At 49.7% G+C, this 19,099-nt stretch overlaps 1 protein-coding gene across 1 annotated transcript in view; it reads right to left on the reverse strand.

Moving 5' to 3' along the window:
* Nucleotides 1–2,256: 2,256 nt before the first annotated feature.
* The window catches only part of kcnh2b (potassium voltage-gated channel, subfamily H (eag-related), member 2b), a gene marked incomplete at both ends in the record, with an annotated part of 301,755 nt that continues 284,912 nt past the window's right edge, over nucleotides 2,257–19,099 (reverse strand). Inside the window, 7 exons of the mRNA XM_084143298.1 lie at nucleotides 2,257–2,637; nucleotides 2,851–3,022; nucleotides 4,640–4,829; nucleotides 4,985–5,260; nucleotides 5,594–5,696; nucleotides 5,949–6,142; nucleotides 6,681–6,933. Coding sequence (XP_083999424.1) covers nucleotides 2,257–2,637; nucleotides 2,851–3,022; nucleotides 4,640–4,829; nucleotides 4,985–5,260; nucleotides 5,594–5,696; nucleotides 5,949–6,142; nucleotides 6,681–6,933 — 1,569 coding nt within the window. The remainder of the gene's footprint in view (nucleotides 2,638–2,850; nucleotides 3,023–4,639; nucleotides 4,830–4,984; nucleotides 5,261–5,593; nucleotides 5,697–5,948; nucleotides 6,143–6,680; nucleotides 6,934–19,099) is intronic.

The following is a 19,099-nucleotide window of genomic DNA, read 5'->3' on the forward strand; positions in this document are numbered from 1 at the left end:
GTGGGTTCGATTCCCACGGGGGGCCAGTATGAAAAAATAAATAAATGTATGCACTTACTAACTGTAAGTCGCTCTGGATAAGAGCGTCTGCTAAATGACAAAAATGTGCAACAGTAGGCCTAATAGCGTGTGTCTTTACCATTCATTACCCATCACTTCAGTTGGAGGTGCAACTGTTGATAAAAACACTGTTTTGCTGCTTCTACTCTTCCCTGCATACAGATACAATGTGTTTGCACCGTGCATGATACACACTACACACAAACAAACACTACTCACCGCTTTGCGACTCACTTTAACTCTCACTGTTTAAATCTTACTCTGGGAGCTAATAGCTCTCCACCCCTGCTCAGATCACATCTGATGATAATATTAGCCTACTTCCCACAACGTTGTTTCCAAGTCATTTCAATTAAATTACATTGAACCAACGTGGAATAGATGTTGAATTAATATCTGTGCCCAGTGGGTGGACACTGACATTGGCGCTAACATCTCTGGTCATGATTGATGAAGATTAAATTATAATTATAATTATAATTATAATAAAGTGCAACTCCTGTCAAACAGTCATATTACTCAAGAAACATCTATAATGGTTGTACTGACATAACATTTGTTAAAACAAACACAAAAACGTGGGGAGGTAGAGTACCTGTCCACATTTACAAAACAATATTATTTCACTCCCTCAACAAATAAGCTTAAACTGTACATCTTCTTTCTGCAAAATGAGAAATCATATTTGGTACAATCTACAAAGAACATAAAACTCTTAAAACCAATAAATAAAAAAGAAGCTCAGACCAGCAAGCGGTTAAATACAATCTTCAGGTTCCCTGCGTATCACTGGCTGCCATTGCACCTTGTGTCATCAACTATCATGTACAGAGACTCTCCCCAGAGAAAGGACAGGTGGAGGAAGGGAGTGAGACAGGACCCCTGTAGTAGTACAGTAACATGGGGAGATGATGGAGGATCTACGTTATAACGTGTGTGGAGTGTGTTCTCTCCTGGGGCTGCGTATTGCTGTGTAGTCAGTTCCTTGGACGGGTAAAGGTAGGTCATTTCTTCTTCAAGTGTTATAGGGGGAAACTAAGCCATGCTTTGTGAACTACCGACAAAACTAGGGCAAAAAGCTTTGGACCTGAATATGATATTATCAACACAGATATAGGATACAACACTCTCCTCTCTCGCCAGTGTTTGCATATTGAACTGTACAAAGACTCCCACTCTCTAGCAATCTGTACAAGGTTCTGATAGGGATTTGATATGTTCATCAAAGAATTCATGGCTTTTAAACCCTTCCTCCAACCCCACCCCTGATGTGAAAACCAGCCAATCCAGTATGCTCTTGGGGCCTTGGCTCTGCCTCCGGGGGTACAGACCTTAGGGGAAAGGGGCCAATGATGGGACAGGACACCAGAGTTTCTGTTAGGCCAGCTAACACTACAGTCCATTAACCAACCAGTTTTCGGAAGCGTCACGGACATGTTAGATAGAATGTCTGTAATTTTCAGTGCAAGACATAATGGCTACTTGTATAATTATTATCGTTATTTTTTTCTTCCCATTATGGTAATCCAATTCTGGATACAGCAGTAAAGGGACGTTTCTAAACAGAACCAGTCATGTGAGCGTGCGTTCTGTAGTCATCTCTGTAGGCCAGAGTGGACCGGACTGAGTTCAGGAGGGTTGTGCTCCTCTCTCTCTCTCTCTCTCTCTCTCTCTCTCTCTCTCTCTCTCTCTCTCTCTCTCTCTCTCTCTCTCTCTCTCTCTCTCTCTCTCTCTCTCTCTCTCTCTCTCTCTCTCTCTCTCTCTCTCTCTCTCTCTCTCTCTCTCTCTCTCTCTCTCTCTCTCTCTCTCTCTCTCTCTCTCTCTCTCTCTCTCTCTCTCTCTCTCTCTCTCTCTCTCCCTCCCTCCCTCTCTCGCTGCATGTGGGTTTGGTAACGTTGTGGTAACGTTAGGAGCCGGATAGGGAAAATGACCCCTGAAAAAGAGAGACTTCCCCCCTCTCCAAACAAGGTTTCTCCTCAGGTCAGAGGTTAGAGGTCAGAGGTGAGGCTCACTCAGTGCCTATAGGTGAGGTTCTAGAGGCCGAAGGGAGAAAAGTGGCGCCCCCTTATGTGTGTGTTTACGCCTGGACTGAGGGAAGGATCCCATGAGATGTGTGACTGAGAAAGAGGGAAAAACAGAGCTACCCCTCCTTTCCCTCTCTCTGGCCCTATTCTCCTCCCTCCCCCTCACCACTCCTTAGCTCCCCCCAGGGTCGGAGCTGTGCCTCTGCGGTGTCTGTGAGTCCAGGGGCGTCTGTGGCTCAGGCAGAGAGAGCCTTCGCTGGGTGTCAGGGTCCAGGCCACTCGCCCCTGCCACTGGCCCCAACCCTGAACCTGCCCCCATCCCTGACCCCAACCCTGCCACTGCCCCCATCTCTGCCACTGACCCAGCCCCTAGTTGTAGCTCCAGGCTGCCCAAGCTGCCCAGGTCCAGAGTTAAGCTGCCCATTCCAGTGGTGGCTCGTCGTGCCTCGGTGGGGCTGACCAGAGGCGAGTCCTGGGGGTGCAGCTGATCAGGGCTGCGGAGAGAGTCACACGACTTGCTGGGGAACTCCTCAAAGTCCTGGGGGTGCGAGATCTGGAGGAGAGATGCAGATGAGGAGGGATTCAGTGAAGATCCTTTTGAGTGTGTCTGTATATGTGTGCGTGTGTATGGACGCAAGTGAGTGTGTGGCCATGTGTATGATTGCATGTGTGTATGAGTGCATGTGTGTACGCATGTATACAGGCATTTTATGTGTCTAGAGGTGTATCTGCCTGCACGTGTCTATCTCCTGTATGTGTGTAGTACCTGTGAGAGGGAGGCCAGTGTCTCACCAGGACCAGGGCCAGGGCCAGGGCCAGGGTAGGGTGAGGCCTGAGAGGGAGACAACACGGTGCTGTAGGCTGGAGGAACCAGGGCCATCTGATGCTGTAGTAGTTGCATGATCGCCCCGATGTCTGTCGACATCCTCGCTTCCAGCCTGAAGAGAGAAACACACGGACATACACACACACACGCATACACACGTCAGAAATGCTGACACCTACCCCGGAGCATCCCCAAAGAAGCATTACTGGCTAATCATGTTACAGTAACTCTCCCAAAACAGATACACAAGCAGGCGTAGCCTCAGCCTTCTAGATAACGTAGGTCTTTGACCTCAATGAGACTTGACAATGGGCACTGACTGGATAAGACCATAAGGGACTACAATAACAGTTCTTCCACTGCGGAGGAGAGGAGAGAAGAGGAGAGAAGAGAAAACAAGAGAAGAGGAGAGGAGAGGAAGATGTCTGTCAGAATCAGACAGATACGTATTAATAATGAGGTAGGGTTAAAGAGAGAGGTGTCAGCTCAGTGCGAACACCAGACCTGGGTACCTCCATTACTCTGACAGGGGACAGACTTGTATCAGACACTGTGGTGCAAGGAGTAATGGAAGCAGCTAGAGTGGACTAGCAGCTGTGCCCTATATTCCCATTTGTACATCTTTTACACACTCTGGTGTCATTCTAACCGTTTGAGGGCTATAGCTAACTATGTCTCTGCCCCTGCCTTTTCCCAGTCCCTGACCTGTCCCTGTCCCTGCTCCGGTCCCTGTCCCTGTTCCTGTCTGTCTCTGTCCCTGTCTGTCTCTGTATGTATCTGTGTCTGTATGTCTCTGTGTCTGTATGTCTCTGTCCCTGTCTGTCTCTGTCTCTGTATGTCTATGTCTCTGTATGTCTCTGTCTCTGTATGTCTCTGTCTCTGTATGTCTCTGTCCCTGTACAGTATGTCTCTGTCTCTGTATGTCTCTGCCGCTGTATGTCTATGTCCCTGTATGTCTCTGTCTCTGTATGTCTCTGTCCCTGTACAGTATGTCTCTGTCTCTGTATGTCTCTGCCGCTGTATGTCTATGTCCCTGTATGTCTATGTCCCTGTATGTCTCTGTCCCTGTATGTCTCTGTCCCTGTACAGTATGTCTCTGTCTCTGTACGTCTCTGTCCCTGTCTGTCTCTGTCCCTGTCTGTCTCTGTCCCTGTACAGTATGTCTCTGTCTCTGTATGTCTCTGTCTCTGTGTGTCACTGTCCCTATATGTCTCTGTCACTGTCTTTGTATGTCTCTGTCCCTGTATGCCTCTGTCGGTATATGTCTCTGTCCCTGTATGTCTCTGTCCCTGTCTGTCTCTGCCCGTGTATGTCTCCGTCTCTGTCCATGTCTCTGTTCCTGTCTGTCACTGTCCCTGTCTGTCTCTGTCCCTGTATGTCTCTGTATGTCTCTGTCCCTGTATGTCTCTGTATGTCTCTGTCCCTGTATGTCCCTGTCCCTGTATGTCTCTGTCCCTGCATGTCTCTGTCCCTGTATGTGTCTGTTTGTATCTGTCCCTGTATGTCTCTGTCCCTGTATGTGTCTGTATGTATCTGTCCCTGTCTGTCTCTGTCCCTGTATGTGTCTGTATGTATCTGTCCCTGTCTGTCTCTGTCCCTGTATGTCTCTGTATGTCTCTGTCCCTGTATGTCTCTGTATGTCTCTGTCCCTGTCTGTCTCTGTCCCTGTATGTCTCTGTCCCTGTATGTCTCTGTCCCTGTCTGTCTCTGTCCCTGTATGTCTCTATACCTGTTAAGTTGTTTCTGCAGCAGGTCCAGTCTGTTCTCCAGCTCGGTGCGCTGCCTGTGGCCGATGCTGTTGAGGGGCGTGTTAAGAGGGGGAGGGTAGGGCAGGCTGCAGCGCGGCAGCTCCTGGTACTCACGACTGCCCCGACTCTCACCCCAGAAACTGAAGATGTTGGACACCCCTGAAAATGCTCCTGGTTGGAGGGGAGAGGAAGAAAGAGGTAAAGAACAGGGTAAGATGTCATATTCTATTATTTTACATTGTTGTGTCCTGGGTTATGTCTGCTATGGAAGTGAACAAGGTGTGTGTGTGTGTATCGTTTGTGTCCACATTGATGCCCAGACCCACCTGTGAGTGCGTTGCAGGTGTTGCCCCCCTTGGGATCCCCCTCTCCCTCGGGAGTGTCGCTGAAGTTCAGGGTGGTGGCCTGAGCCGGGGACATCTCATGCAGAGCCGACGGAGGGGCAGGGCATGTGACCACAGACTCCTCCCCCTCATCACCACTGGAGTGGGAGGACACTGAGTTCAGAGGCCCCTCCTCCTGGTTACTTGCCGCCTCCTCCCGTCTCCGCCGTAATGGTTTATTGGATCTCTCTTTTTTTCTCTCTCCTGCATCTGCGTCATCTGAGAGGAGAAGTTGAGTTGCTGATGATAACTACTTTATTGAGGAAGAATGTACTTATTATGACTGAAATGTGGTTGTCTCATCTAGCTATGAGTAAGTGAATGCACTAACTGTAAGTCGCTCTGGATATGAGCGTCTGCTAAATGACTAACATTTAAGTGTTAGAAACAAGGACAGATGATGACACACTACAAACTTTATTTGTGATGAACAACTAAGTGTGTATGGGAGTCATTGGGTATTAGGGGTTTTCTTCTGGGCACCACAGAGAAAATAATATGTTTTGTTCTCATGAACAGAGATGAAGGAGTGAAAGGGAATGTGGTGGTTACCCTTCTCTGTCCGGCGCCGGAATGATAGTTTGCGTCTGCGCAGTTTGTTGAATCCTATACAGTCTGAGTTGTCACTTTCTGGAGAGCCAGGAATCATATTGGTCTGCAGGGATTAACAAAGAAAACATCTCGAAAAATCACATACTGATGTTAGAGGGCTTATATAGTATCAATGCGTAAATAGATCTTCCGTAGGGATGCACAATGGAATTAATTCACCAATTAATTCATGAATTCACCCATTTGCATTCATACATTAATATTTGAATATACATTTTTATGGTCTTGACTTTTCTTGAGGAAGTTCGGATATGAGGAAAAGTCATTGCAATCAAAGGGCAGAGGTCACACTCACATCCCGGAGGTTAAATGTGATCTCCAGGTTCATCCAGAAGTGGTCGGAGAACTCAGGGTACATGTCTAACACCTCCAGGACGTCCTCTCTGTGGATCTTATGGAGGTCACAGTAGGTCAGAGCTCTCACATCGGCGTTGGACTTCCCAGCTCGCCCGTAAAGGTTGATGGGCTCGCCAAAGATGTCATTCTTCCCTGTGAGTAAAGAGAGGACATTTTTACATACAGTACATCGAAAAATGCTAATGTTTTACAGTGCTATGGTATTACTGGAAAGTTACATGGCAAATTTACATATTTGAATAACTCAAAATGGTACATAGCAGTGCTGAAATAGCATTTCACCCATCTCGACTGCCCAGAGTTTGAAGCTGCATGAGGTATAAATTGGGTCATATTGTTGCCCAGTAGATGGCAGTGTTGGCCTATATATTATCTATGCTGGGGAGAATTGTCTTTGAAAGTCTGTATATCTTATTTGCCCATCTCTGACCATCTATGAGTTTCCCTAGCACATCATATCTGAATATACCAAATTCAGTTTGTTCTTCAATTATTTCCCCTTTGGCTTGGTACTTGCTACACTAGCAACAGTAGACCCTATAGAGTGACAGTAGACCCTATAGTCTTTCATTTGGTAGCCTATATACATGCTAGACTAGCTGTAGAACCTGTACTATTTGGGTTGATACATGCTACACTAATAGTAGCTCCTATCCTCTATCATCCTCACCCAAGATGGCCACCACCACGTCGCCTCGGAGGATCTCGATGGAGCCGCGGGAGATGAAGTAGATGGCGGTGAGCACGTCGCCGGCGTGCACCAGGGTGTCGCCGGGCGGGGCGTGGGTGGTCTTGAACTTCATGGCCAGGGCTCGCAGGCAGCCCTTAGTGGAGCCCTTGAAGGCTTTGCAGTTCTCCAGGAGGGTACGGTTGAGGTGGAGGCAGATGTCAGCCTGGAGACACTCTGGGAACCCCTTCAACACCTGGTAGCAGGGGAGAGAGGGCGGGGGGGAGAGAGAGAGGGGGATAGAGAGATATATAGAGTCTATGACAAACAGTGTAGATGCCACTGCTATCTTTGAACAACAAACATTAAACCAATTCTGTGAAAAATTTAGTTTCCTGATATGTAGTGCCAACGTAAATATTTAACCAAAACAATTACAATATTTTATCAGCAATCTGCCTTAGTAATACTTTCACTTGTAAGGCTGCAGCTCTACCTATGTAGTTATAACGATTCCTACGAATCTTTTAAATGATTTTCCCCTCTAGGAAGGGGCTTCCCCCAATTTCATTTCAGAGAAAAGAGTGGGAGTTTTTCTATGTGTGACTCTGGGACAAAGCTGTCAGACCAGATTAACGTCTAGAAAATACCCCCTCATCTTGATCCGACAACTCTCTCATTAATGCCACGGAAGTTCAAGGCCGACCCCGGTACCGCAGCCATTGTTAGCAGAAAACAGGATCCCCATTATAGTGAATAGAAAAATGCCGATCTTCGTGGTCAATCTTCATGTAAAACAAAAAAGAAGACAATCATGGTACCAATAATTCATTCTAATACACCAGATGTATGTCCTTGAACTGATTATTTTAAAATCGCACACAGAAAGAACGATAATTTAGTTGCTAATGGCAGCCTGCAGTACCCAGGTCAGCCTTCAACTTGAGTTATTCAATGAGAGGGGGCAGCACTGAGCTAGCCTGCAACGTCACTTCCTGGAGTAGCACAAACTGTGCATGTTGTCTCCATGAGACGCCATCTTAACCAACTTCATTTGTTTTCAATGCGCTATTGAGTCTTCACATAGGAATGAATGGTGTCACGTGATCAATGGCTTTGTCCATTCATATATACAGTCATTGGTCCATCTCTACCCAGCCCAGACAGACAAACTGTTACGGACATGGCAGCCACATTTCCTCATCATCAGTGGTGTAAAGTACTTAAGTAGAAATACTTAAAAATACTACTTAAGTAGTTTTTGGGGTATCTGTAACTTTACTTTACTATTTATATTTTTGACTACTTTTACCTTTACTTCACTACATTCCTAAAGAATTTGATGTACTTTTTACTCCATACATTTACCCTGACAACCAAAAGTACTCGTTACATTTTGAATGCTTAGCAGGACAGGAAAATGGACTAATTCACACACTTATCAAGAAAACCTCCCTGGTCATCCCTACTGCCTCTGATCTGGCGGACTCACTAAACACATGCTTCGTTAATAAATGATGTCTGAGTGTTGGAGCGTGCCCCTGGTTATCCTTAAATAAAAATAAACAAATAAAATGGTGCCGTCTGGTTTGCTTAATATAAGGAATTTTAAATTATTTATACTTTTACATTTGATACTTAAGTATATTTAAAACCAAATACTTTTAGACTTTTACTCAATTAGGATTTGACTGAGTGACTTTCACTTTTACCTGAGTCATTTTCTATTAAGGTATCTTTACTTTTACTCAAGTATGACAATTGGATTATTTTTTCACCACAGCTCATCATTAACGACTGACCTTCAGTCAGACAGACATGAGGCCGGGGCTACATCACAACGACCACTATAATCACTACAACAAACATTTGACTAATCCAACATACTTCAGTGGACTCTCAACCTAACATAATGAGGAAGTTGAGTTAACAAGCGACTCGGCTTGTTTGTTTCCTCTGTATCTTTTACATTTAATAAGTCAAAAACACAGGATTTAAAGGGGCAATCTGCTGTTGCTTAATCCATTGTTGTACTTAATGAAATGTACCCATTGATTCTTGAACAATACAGTGCATTCAGAAAGCATTCAGACCCCTTTTTTTTCCCCACATTTTGTTACGTTACAGCCTTATTCTAAAATTGATTAAATATTTATTTATTCCTCATCAATCTACACACAATACCCCATAATGACAAAGCGAAAACAGGTTTTTAGAAATTTTAGCAAATTTATAAAATATCAAAAACAGAAATACATTATTTACATAGTAATCAGATCCTTTGCTATGAGACTCGAAATTGAGCTCAGGTGCATCCTGTTTCCATTGATCATCCTTGTGTCACGGTTTCGGCCGAGGCTGCTCCTCCTCCTGGTTCGGGCAGGCATCGGCGGTCGTCGTCCCCGGAGTACTAGCTGCCACCGATCTATGTTTCATGTTCGTTTGGTTTGGTCTTGATGTTGTACACCTGTGTCTAGTTAGTCCTCATTAGTGTTCTATTTAAGTCTCGTTGGGTGTGTCTGTGTTTGTGTGTGATTGTTCCTGTCGTATGGTTGCTTGTCGATTTCCTTATTTGCTCGGTTGAGCTTTACTCCACTGTGTTGGAGCGTTTTACGCACCTGTGTAGTGCGCCTTTTGTTTGTCGCCTATGTGCGTAGTTTCGCCTTCGGGCAAGTTTGTTCTGTTTTCCTTGTTGGATATTCCACTAAAGTCTTTTGGACTATACTTCGGTGTCCTGGGCTTGATTCCACCACTACACCCACCTACAGCATTTATGACAGAATCACACACCATAAGAATGGAATCAGCAGGAGCCGCAGCAGCCCAGGCGACGCTGGAGGACAGGGTCCGTGACCAGATCCTGCAGATGGGGTCCGCACTGCAGGAGGTGATCACCACCATCCGAGGCTGGGGGACTCCTACACCGCCATCCTCTCTGCCAGCCCCATCGGGAAGTCAGCCCATTCCCGCTCCGGAACCCAGAGGAGTTCGACTCTCGCTCCCGAGGGCCTACGATGGGACCGCGGCCGGGTGTCAGGGATTCCTTCTCCAGGTGGAGCTTTACCTGGCCACCGTGCACCCGGCGCCCTCGGGACATGAGAGCGTGTCCGCCCTGATCTCCTGCCTTTCCGGGAAGGCGTTGGAATGGGCCAACGCAGAGTGGAGGAGGATCGACGCGAACACCATCACCTACGACGAGTTCTCCCGCCGCTTCAGGGCGGTGTTTGACCATCCCCCGGAGGGGAAAGCGGCGGGGGAGCGTCTGGTCTTCCTCCGGCAGGGGAGGAGGAGTGCCCAGGAGTTCGCCTTAGAATTCCGTACTCTAGCGGCGGATGCAGGGTGGAATGAGCGGGCTCTCATCGATCACTACAGATGTAGTCTACGCGAGGACGTCCGTAGGGAGCTGGCCTGTAGGGACACCAGCCTCTCGTTCGACCAGTTGGTCGACATGTCCATCAGGCTGGATAACCTGCTAGCTACCCGCGGACGTTCCGAGGGGGGTCCGTCCATTTCACCCTCCAGCGCCTCCGAGCCGTGCCCCATGGAGCTCGGGGGCACTGGCGCTAGAGAGCGGAGGAGGAAGAGCCCGAGGGGGCCTGTCTCCTGCACCAAGTGCGGTCGTGGAGGGCACACTGCGGCCAGGTGCTGGGGAGGGTTCTCCGAGGGAGAGGACAACAGGCCACGCACTGGGGGGGCCTCCCAGGTGAGTAGACGCCCCGCTTACCCAGAGCTTTCTGTTGCGCACTTTTGTATACCTGTTGGTTTTCCACAGGTTGCACCTCATTCCCAGCATAAGGCGCTAGTAGATTCAGGCGCAGCTGGGAATTTTGTTGATCGAAAGTTTTGTTTAGAGTTAGGGATCCCTCTCCTACCTGTTGACAAACCTTTTCCCGTACATGCCTTAGATAGCCGCCCGTTGGGGTCGGGGTTGATCAGGGAGGTCACAGCGCCACTTAGGATGTGTGCGCAGGGGGGTCATGAAGAGACTATACAGCTGTATCTGATCGACTCTCCTGCGTACCCAGTGGTGCTGGGGATTCCCTGGTTAAGCACCCATAACCCTGCTATTTCGTGGCAACAGAGGGCTCTCGATGGGTGGTCTGCTCAGTGTGAGGGGCGATGTCTGGGTGTTTCCGTGGGGGCGACTTCGGTGGAAAGTCCAAACCAAGTGCCCGCACTGAACATTCCGCCTGAATATGGGGATTTAGCTCTTGTGTTTAGCAAAACTAGGGCGACGCAGTTGCCTCCCCATAGACAGGGGGATTGTGCGATTGATCTCCAGGCAGGAGCAGCGCTCCCACGGAGCCATGTGTATCCTTTGTCTCAAGAGGAGAGGAAAGCTATGGAGACTTACATAGCCGAATCTTTGAGACAGGGATACATTCGGCCTTCCATTTCCCCCGCCTCTTCGAGTTTCTTTTTTGTAAAAAAGAAAGATGGAGGCTTGCGCCCGTGCATTGATTACCGTGGTCTCAATCAGATTACTGTGAAATACAGTTATCCACTCCCTCTGATTGCGACCATGACGGAGTCATTGCATGGGGCGCGGTTTTTCACAAAATTGGATCTCAGGAGCGCGTATAACTTGGTGCGCATTAGGGAGGGCGATGAATGGAAAACGGCGTTTAGTACCACGTCAGGTCATTTCGAGTATCTTGTCATGCCATATGGGTTGATGAATGCTCCATCAGTCTTCCAATCCTTCGTAGATGACATTTTCCGGGATATGCAGGGACAAGGGGTGGTCGTGTACATTGATGATATTCTGGTGTACTCGTCTACCCGAGCCGAGCATATAACCCTGGTGCGACGTGTATTGAGGAGGCTGTTGGAGCACGACCTATATGTCAAGGCAGAGAAATGTCTGTTTTTCCAGGAGTCGGTCTCCTTTTTGGGTTATCGGTTGTCCGCGTCAGGGGTGAGAATGGAGGTGGATCGTGTGTCCGCTGTGCGTAATTGGCAAACTCCAACCACTGTAAAAGAGGTGCAGCAGTTCTTGGGCTTTGCGAATTACTACCGGAGGTTTATCCGGGGTTTTGGACAGGTGGCAGCTCCCATCACGTCCCTTCTGAAGGGGGGTCCGGTGCGCCTGCAGTGGTCAGCTGATGCGGACAGGGCCTTTGGGAGACTGAAGGACCTGTTTACGTCGGCTCCGGTGCTGGCGCATCCGGATCCCACAATTCCATTTCAGGTTGAGGTGGACGCGTCTGAGGCTGGTATAGGGGCCGTTCTCTCTCAACGGTCCGGCTCGCCACCTAAACTCCGCCCCTGTGCTTTTTACTCCAAAAAGCTCAGCCCGGCGGAGTGTAACTATGACGTTGGGGATAGGGAGCTGTTAGCTGTAGTTCAAGCCCTTAAGGTGTGGAGGCATTGGCTTGAGGGGGCTCAACACCCTTTCCTCATTTTGACTGACCATCGGAACCTGGAGTACATCCGGGCAGCGAGGAGACTGAACCCTCGCCAGGCTCGATGGAGTATGTTTCTCACCAGGTTCGTATTTAAGATCACGTACATCCCTGGGTCCCAGAATGGTAAGGCAGATGCACTGTCCCGGCGGTATGACACGGAGGAGAGGTCCGTTGAGCCTACTCCCATACTACCGGAGTCTTGCCTTGTGGCACCGGTGGTGTGGGAGGTCGATGCCGAGATCGAGCGAGCGTTGCGTACAGACCCCAGCCCTCCACAATGTCCTGAGGGTCGGAGGTACGTTCCGCTCGAGATTCGGGATCGACTCATCTACTGGGCTCACACGTCACCCTCCTCTGGACATCCGGGTATTGGCCAGACAGTGCATTGCCTTAGCACTAAATACTGGTGGCCTACTTTGGCTAGGGATGTGAGGGTTTACGTCTCCTCCTGCTCGGTGTGCGCCCAGTGTAAGGCGCCCCGACATCTGCCCAGGGGTAAGTTACAGCCCCTACCCGTTCCACAACGACCATGGTCCCACCTCTCGGTGGATTTTGTAACAGACCTTCCCCTCTCTCAGGGGAATACCACCATCCTGGTCGTTGTGGACCGGTTCTCTAAGGCCTGTCGTCTTCTCCCTATGTCGGGTCTTCCTACTGCCCTACAGACCGCTGAGGCCCTATTTACCCACGTCTTCCGGCATTACGGGGTCCCCGAGGATATAGTGTCTGATCGAGGCCCTCAGTTTACCTCCCGTGTGTGGAGAGCGTTTATGGAGCGTTTGGGGGTCTCGGTTAGCCTTACCTCGGGGTACCACCCGGAGAGGAACGGGCAGGTAGAACGTGTTAACCAGGATGTGGGTAGGTTTCTGAGGTCGTATTGCCAGGACCGGCCTGAGGAGTGGGCGCGTTACATTCCCTGGGCCGAGATGGCCCAGAACTCTCTCCGCCACTCCTCTACTAACCTAACCCCTTTCCAATGTGTATTGGGTTACCAGCCGGTTCTGGCACCATGGCAGCAGAGCCAGATCGAGGCCCCTGTGGTGGATGATTGGATGAGGCGCTCGGAAGAGACGTGGAACGCTGCCCACGTCCACCTGCAGCGGGCCGTCCTTCGTCACAAGGCGAGCGCCGATCTCCACCGCAGTGAGGGGCCGGTGTACGCACCCGGAGATCGAGTCTGGCTCTCTACCAGAAACCTGCCCCTCCGCCTGCCCTGCCAGAAGCTGGGTCGGCGGTTTGTGGGGCCCTTTAAAGTCCTGAGAAGATTGAACGAGGTGTGTTATAGGTTACATCTACCTGTTGATAATAAGAATATTAACCCCTCGTTCCATGTGTCTCTTCTCAGGCCGGTGGTAGCTGGTCCACTCCAGGACAATGAGATAGGAGAGACTCCTCCGCCCCCATTGGACATCGAGGGGGCTCCGGCGTACACCGTTCGGTCCATCTTGGACTCCAGACGCCGGATGGGGGGTCTCCAGTATCTCGTGGAGTGGGAGGGGTATGGCCCGGAGGAGCGGTGCTGGGTGCCGCGGAGGGACATCCTAGACCCATCTCTCCTGTCGGAGTTCCACCGGGACCATCCCGCGCGCCCTGCTCCGCGTCCTCCTGGTCGTCCCCGAGGCCGGGGTCGGCGCACGGCTGGAGCCGCGCGTCAAGGGGGGGGGGTACTGTCACGGTTTCGGCCGAGGCTGCTCCTCCTCCTGGTTCGGGCAGGCATCGGCGGTCGTCGTCCCCGGAGTACTAGCTGCCACCGATCTATGTTTCATGTTCGTTTGGTTTGGTCTTGATGTTGTACACCTGTGTCTAGTTAGTCCTCATTAGTGTTCTATTTAAGTCTCGTTGGGTGTGTCTGTGTTTGTGTGTGATTGTTCCTGTCGTATGGTTGCTTGTCGATTTCCTTATTCGCTCGGTTGAGCTTTACTCCACTGTGTTGGAGCGTTTTACGCACCTGTGTTGTCACACTCTGGCTCCGGGACTTGTATTTGAGCCAGGGTGTATTCGTGTTGTTGGGGTTTGTTTTGGTTAGGTTGGGAATAGGGTATGTTCATTTGGGTGTGTGTGGTTTTGGTTAGTTCTTGTGTAGTCATGTGACTCCCAATCGGAGGTAACGAGTGTCAGCTGTCGGCTCGTTATCTCTGATTGGGAGCCATATTTATCTGTATGTTTTCCTTTGGGTGTTGTGGGTTTTTGTTCCGTTTCGGTCAGTGTACCGTGGACTTCATGAGTCGTCTTTTGTTTTGTATTACGTGCTTTACTCAATTAAAGTCATGTTTCTTGCACACGCTGCGCCTTGGTCTCCTTCGCTCTTAGACGACCGTGATAGAAAAACCCACCATTCTAGGACCAAGCGGCGTGTCAAGCGGCAACAGGATCCACCTACACAGGATTCATGGACATGGGAGGAGATACTGGATGGAAGGGGTCCTTGGGCACAACCAGGAGAATATCGCCGCCCTCGTGAAGAGCTGGAGGCAGCTAAAGCCGAGAGGAGGCAATATGAGGAGGCAGCACAGAGGCAAGGCTGGAAGCCCGTGAGCACTAGCCAAAAGTTTATTGGGGGGGGCCTTAAAGGGAGTGTGGCGAAGTCAGGTAGGAGACCTGCGCCTACTCCCTGTACTTACCGTGGAGAGCGAGAGTACGGGCAGACACCGTGTTACGCAGTAGAGCGCATGGTGTCTCCTGTACGCGTGCATAGCCCGGTTCGGTACATTCCAGCTCCACGTATCGGCCGGGCTAGATTGAGCGTTGAGCCGGATGTCATGAAGCCGGCCCAACGCATCAGGCCACCAGTGCGTCTCCTCGGGCCGGCTTACATGGCACCAGCCTTACGCATGGTGTCCCCGGTTCGCCTACATAGCCCGGTGCGGGTTATTCCTCCTTCCCGTACTGGTCGGGCGACGGGGAGCATACAACCAGGTAAGGTTGGGCAGGCTCAGTGCTCAAGGGAGCCAGTAAGCCTGCACGGTCCGGTATTTCCGGCGCCACCTCCCCGCTCCAGCCCAGTACCACCAGTGCCTACACCACGCACCAAGCCTCCTGTGTGTCCCCAGAGTCCTGTGCGTCCTGTTGCTGCTCCCCGCACTAGCCCTGAGATGCGTGTCCTCAGCCCGGGACCACCAGTTCCGGCACCACGCACCAGGCCTATAGTGCGTCTCGGCCGGCCAGAGTCTGCCGTCTGCCCAACGGCGCCTGAACTGCCCGTCTGCCCAACGGCGCCTGAACTGCCCGTCTGCCCAACGGCGCTTGAACTGCCCGTCTGCCCAACGGCGCCTGAACTGCCTGTCTGCCCAACGCCGTCTGAACTGTCCGTCTGCCAAGCGCTGCATGAACTGCCCGTCTGTACTGAGCCTGCAAAGCCGCCCGTCTGCCATGAGCCTTCAGAGCCGTCCGCCAGACCGGAGCCGCTAAAGCCTTCCGCCAGACAGGAGCCGCTAGAGCCTTCCGCCAGACAGGATCAGCCAGAGCCTTCCGCCAGACAGGATCAGCCAGAGCCTTCCGCCAGACAGGATCAGCCAGAGCCTTCCGCCAGACAGGATCAGCCAGAGCCTTCCGCCAGACAGGAGCAGCCAGATTCGTCAGCCAGCCATGAGCGGCCAGATCCGTCAGCCTGCCATGAGCAGCCAGATCCGTCAGCCAGCCATGAGCAGCCAGATCCGTCAGCCAGCCATGAGCAGCCAGATCCGTCAGCCAGCCATGAGCAGCCAGATCCGTCAGCCAGCCATGAGCCGTCCAGCCAGGATCCGCCAGAGCCGTCCAGCCGGGGTCCGCCAGCCAGCCAGGATCCGCCAGAGCCAGCCAGCCAGGATCCGACATGCAGTCCGGTGCTGCCCCTTAGTCCGGTGCTGCCCCTTAGTCCGGTGCTGCCCCTTAGTCCGGTGCTGCATCTTAGTCCGGTGCTGCCCCTTTATCCGGTGGAGTTAAGTTGGAGGGTGGTCAGTTGGAGGAGGCTACGGAAGCGGGTAGTGACTATGGTGGGGTGGGGACCACGACCAGAGCCAGAACCACCGCCGAAGAGGTATGCCCACCCAGCCCTCCCTTGGTTAGCCCTAGTTGAGGCGCGGTCGCAGTCCGCGCCTTTAGGGGGGGGTACTGTCACACTCTGGCTCCGGGACTTGTATTTGAGCCAGGGTGTATTCGTGTTGTTGGGGTTTGTTTTGGTTAGGTTGGGAATAGGGTATGTTCATTTGGGTGTGTGTGGTTTTGGTTAGTTCTTGTGTAGTCATGTGACTCCCAATCGGAGGTAACGAGTGTCAGCTGTCGGCTCGTTATCTCTGATTGGGAGCCATATTTATCTGTATGTTTTCCTTTGGGTGTTGTGGGTTTTTGTTCCGTTTCGGTCAGTGTACCGTGGACTTCATGAGTCGTCTTTTGTTTTGTATTACGTGCTTTACTCAATTAAAGTCATGTTTCTTGCACACGCTGCGCCTTGGTCTCCTTCGCTCTTAGACGACCGTGACATGTGTAGTGCGCCTTTTGTTTGTCGCCTACGTGCGTAGTTTCGCCTTCGGGCAAGTTTGTTCTGTTTTCCTTGTTGGATATTCCACTAAAGTCTTTTGGACTATACTTCGGTGTCCTGCGCTTGATTCCACCAATACACCCACCTACAGCATTTATGACACCTTGATATGTTTCTACAACTTCATTGGAGTCCACCTGTGGTAAATTCAATTGATTGGACATGATTTGGAAAGGAACTCACCTGTCTATATACGGTCCCACAGTTGACAGTGCATGTCAGAGCAAAAACCAAGCCATGAGGTCGAAGGAATTGTCCGTAGAGCTCTGAGACAGGATTGTGTCGAGGCACAGATCTGGGGAAGGGTACTAAAACATTTCTGCAGCATTGAAGGTCCCCAAGAACACAGTGGCCTCAATCATTCTCAAATGGAAGAAGTTTGGAACCACCAAGACTTCCTAGAGCTGGCCGCCCGGCCAAACTGAGCAATCGGGAGAGAAAGGCCTTGAGGTGACCAAGAACTCGATGGTCACTCTGACAGAGCTCCAGAGTTCCTCTGTGGAGATGGGAGAACCTTCCAGAAGGAAAACCATCTCTGCAGCACTCCACCAATCAGGCCTTTATGGCAGAGTGGCCGGACGGAAGCCACTCCTCAGTAAAAGGCACATTACAGCCCGCTTGGAGTTTGCCAAAAGGCACCTAAAGGACTCTCAAACCATGAGAAACAAGATTCTCTGGTCTGATGAAACCAAGATTGAACTCTTTGGCCTGAATGCCAAGCATCACGTCTGGAGGAAACCTGACACCATCCCTACGGTGAAGCATGGTGGTGGCAGCATCATGCTGTGGGAATGTTTTTCAGCGGCAGGGACTGGGAGACTAGTCAGGATCGAGGGAAAGATGAACAGAGCAAAATACAGAGAGATCCTTGATGGAAACCTGCTCCAGAGCGTTCAGGACCTCAGACTGGGGCGAAGGTACACCTTCTAACAGGACAACGACCCTAAGCACACAAGACAACGCAGGAGTGGCTTCGGGACAAGTCTCTGAATGTCCTTGAGTGGCCCAGCCAGAGCCTGAACTTGAAGCTGATCGAACATCTCTGGAGAGACCTGAAAATAACTGTGCAGCGACACCCATTCCAACCTGACAGAGCATGAGAGGATCTGCAGAGAAGAATGGGAGAAACTCCCCAAATACAGGTGTGCCAAGCTTGTAGCGTCATACCCAAGAAGACTTGAGGCTGTAATCGCTGCCAATGATGCTTCAACAAAGTATTGGGTAAAGGTTCAGGATACTTATGTAAATGTAATATTTCCTTTTTTTATGTGTAATAAATGTGCAAGAAATTCTAAAAACCTGTTTTTGCTTTGTCATTATGGGGTATTGTGTCTAGATTGATGATGGGGGAAAAAAAACTATTTAATCAATTTTAGAAAAAGGCTGTAACGTAACAAAATGTGGAAAAAGTCAAGGGGTCTGAATACTTTCCGAATGCACTGTATAACCTATAAATGCCTCATGAGCTTAGTTCAACTGTTGTACCCCATCAGAACCCAAAATATAACCTTGTTTCACTCCAATGTTTGTAAACAAAGTAAATGTAAACAAACACTATATACCCTCAAACCATGGTTAAAACTATAATTTTGATATCATGGATGGTCAGTCCTTGCATCCATAGCTCTCAATGAATTTCTCCAGTCGTATTGTTCAAGTGTTGATTGCCGCTTTAAGACGGAAAATTTGAATTTCGTGTTGGGAATTTTGTTCCTAAATTGCGTAATATATTTACATTTGAATCATTTAGAAGACATTATGTAATAAGTCAATAGTTACATCTTAAATCATGTTGGAGAGAGTGTAGGCTCAGTCCTAGGGAGAGAAAGGAGTTGATTGGAGGATTATTACTAATTTGTTTAGTTCAACTGGTGCATGTCTTTAAAAGACTGTGCTGAAAGTATACTGTGTGTGTGTATGACTCATATCATTCATGTACAGTATGTCAGGAATGGCCACCTTGCGAGCAAAACATTTTAGCAGCCCCCCTCATGACAGCAAAGTTTTAAAGTTCATTTCCTGCATTTTGCCATGGGGAGGAGATACGATTTTGCAATTGTATAACTCATTTCATGCAATTCTACTGATTTTGCCATGGGGCAGAGAGAAAAATTAGCAGTTTTACAGCTAATTTCCTGCAATTCTACACATTTTGCCATAGGGTGGAGGCAAATGTTAACAGTTGTTAATATGATAACAGATGATCAATGGGCCCCACCCCGGTCGGTAATTCGACCATGCATACTACAAGTTTAGATAGCTGGCCGCTAGACTAACTTACCAATATAAAACATTTTAGCTGACATGGACTAATTGAGTGACTGCTGATGCACAACCACATTTCAAAATTGCACCTTGTGTATTCTATTACTAAGTTGAGACCCTGACTGAGTTCCTAAAAAAGTGACCCATCCCTGATGTATGTGTTTACGTATATGCACTGTGTTGATGTCAATGTGCTGTGTGTATCTTTATGTGTATGTACTGTGTGTGTGGGT

The sequence above is a fragment of the Coregonus lavaretus genome, assembly GCF_964263955.1.
Source record: "Coregonus lavaretus genome assembly, chromosome: 2".
Taxonomy (NCBI): domain Eukaryota; kingdom Metazoa; phylum Chordata; class Actinopteri; order Salmoniformes; family Salmonidae; genus Coregonus; species Coregonus lavaretus.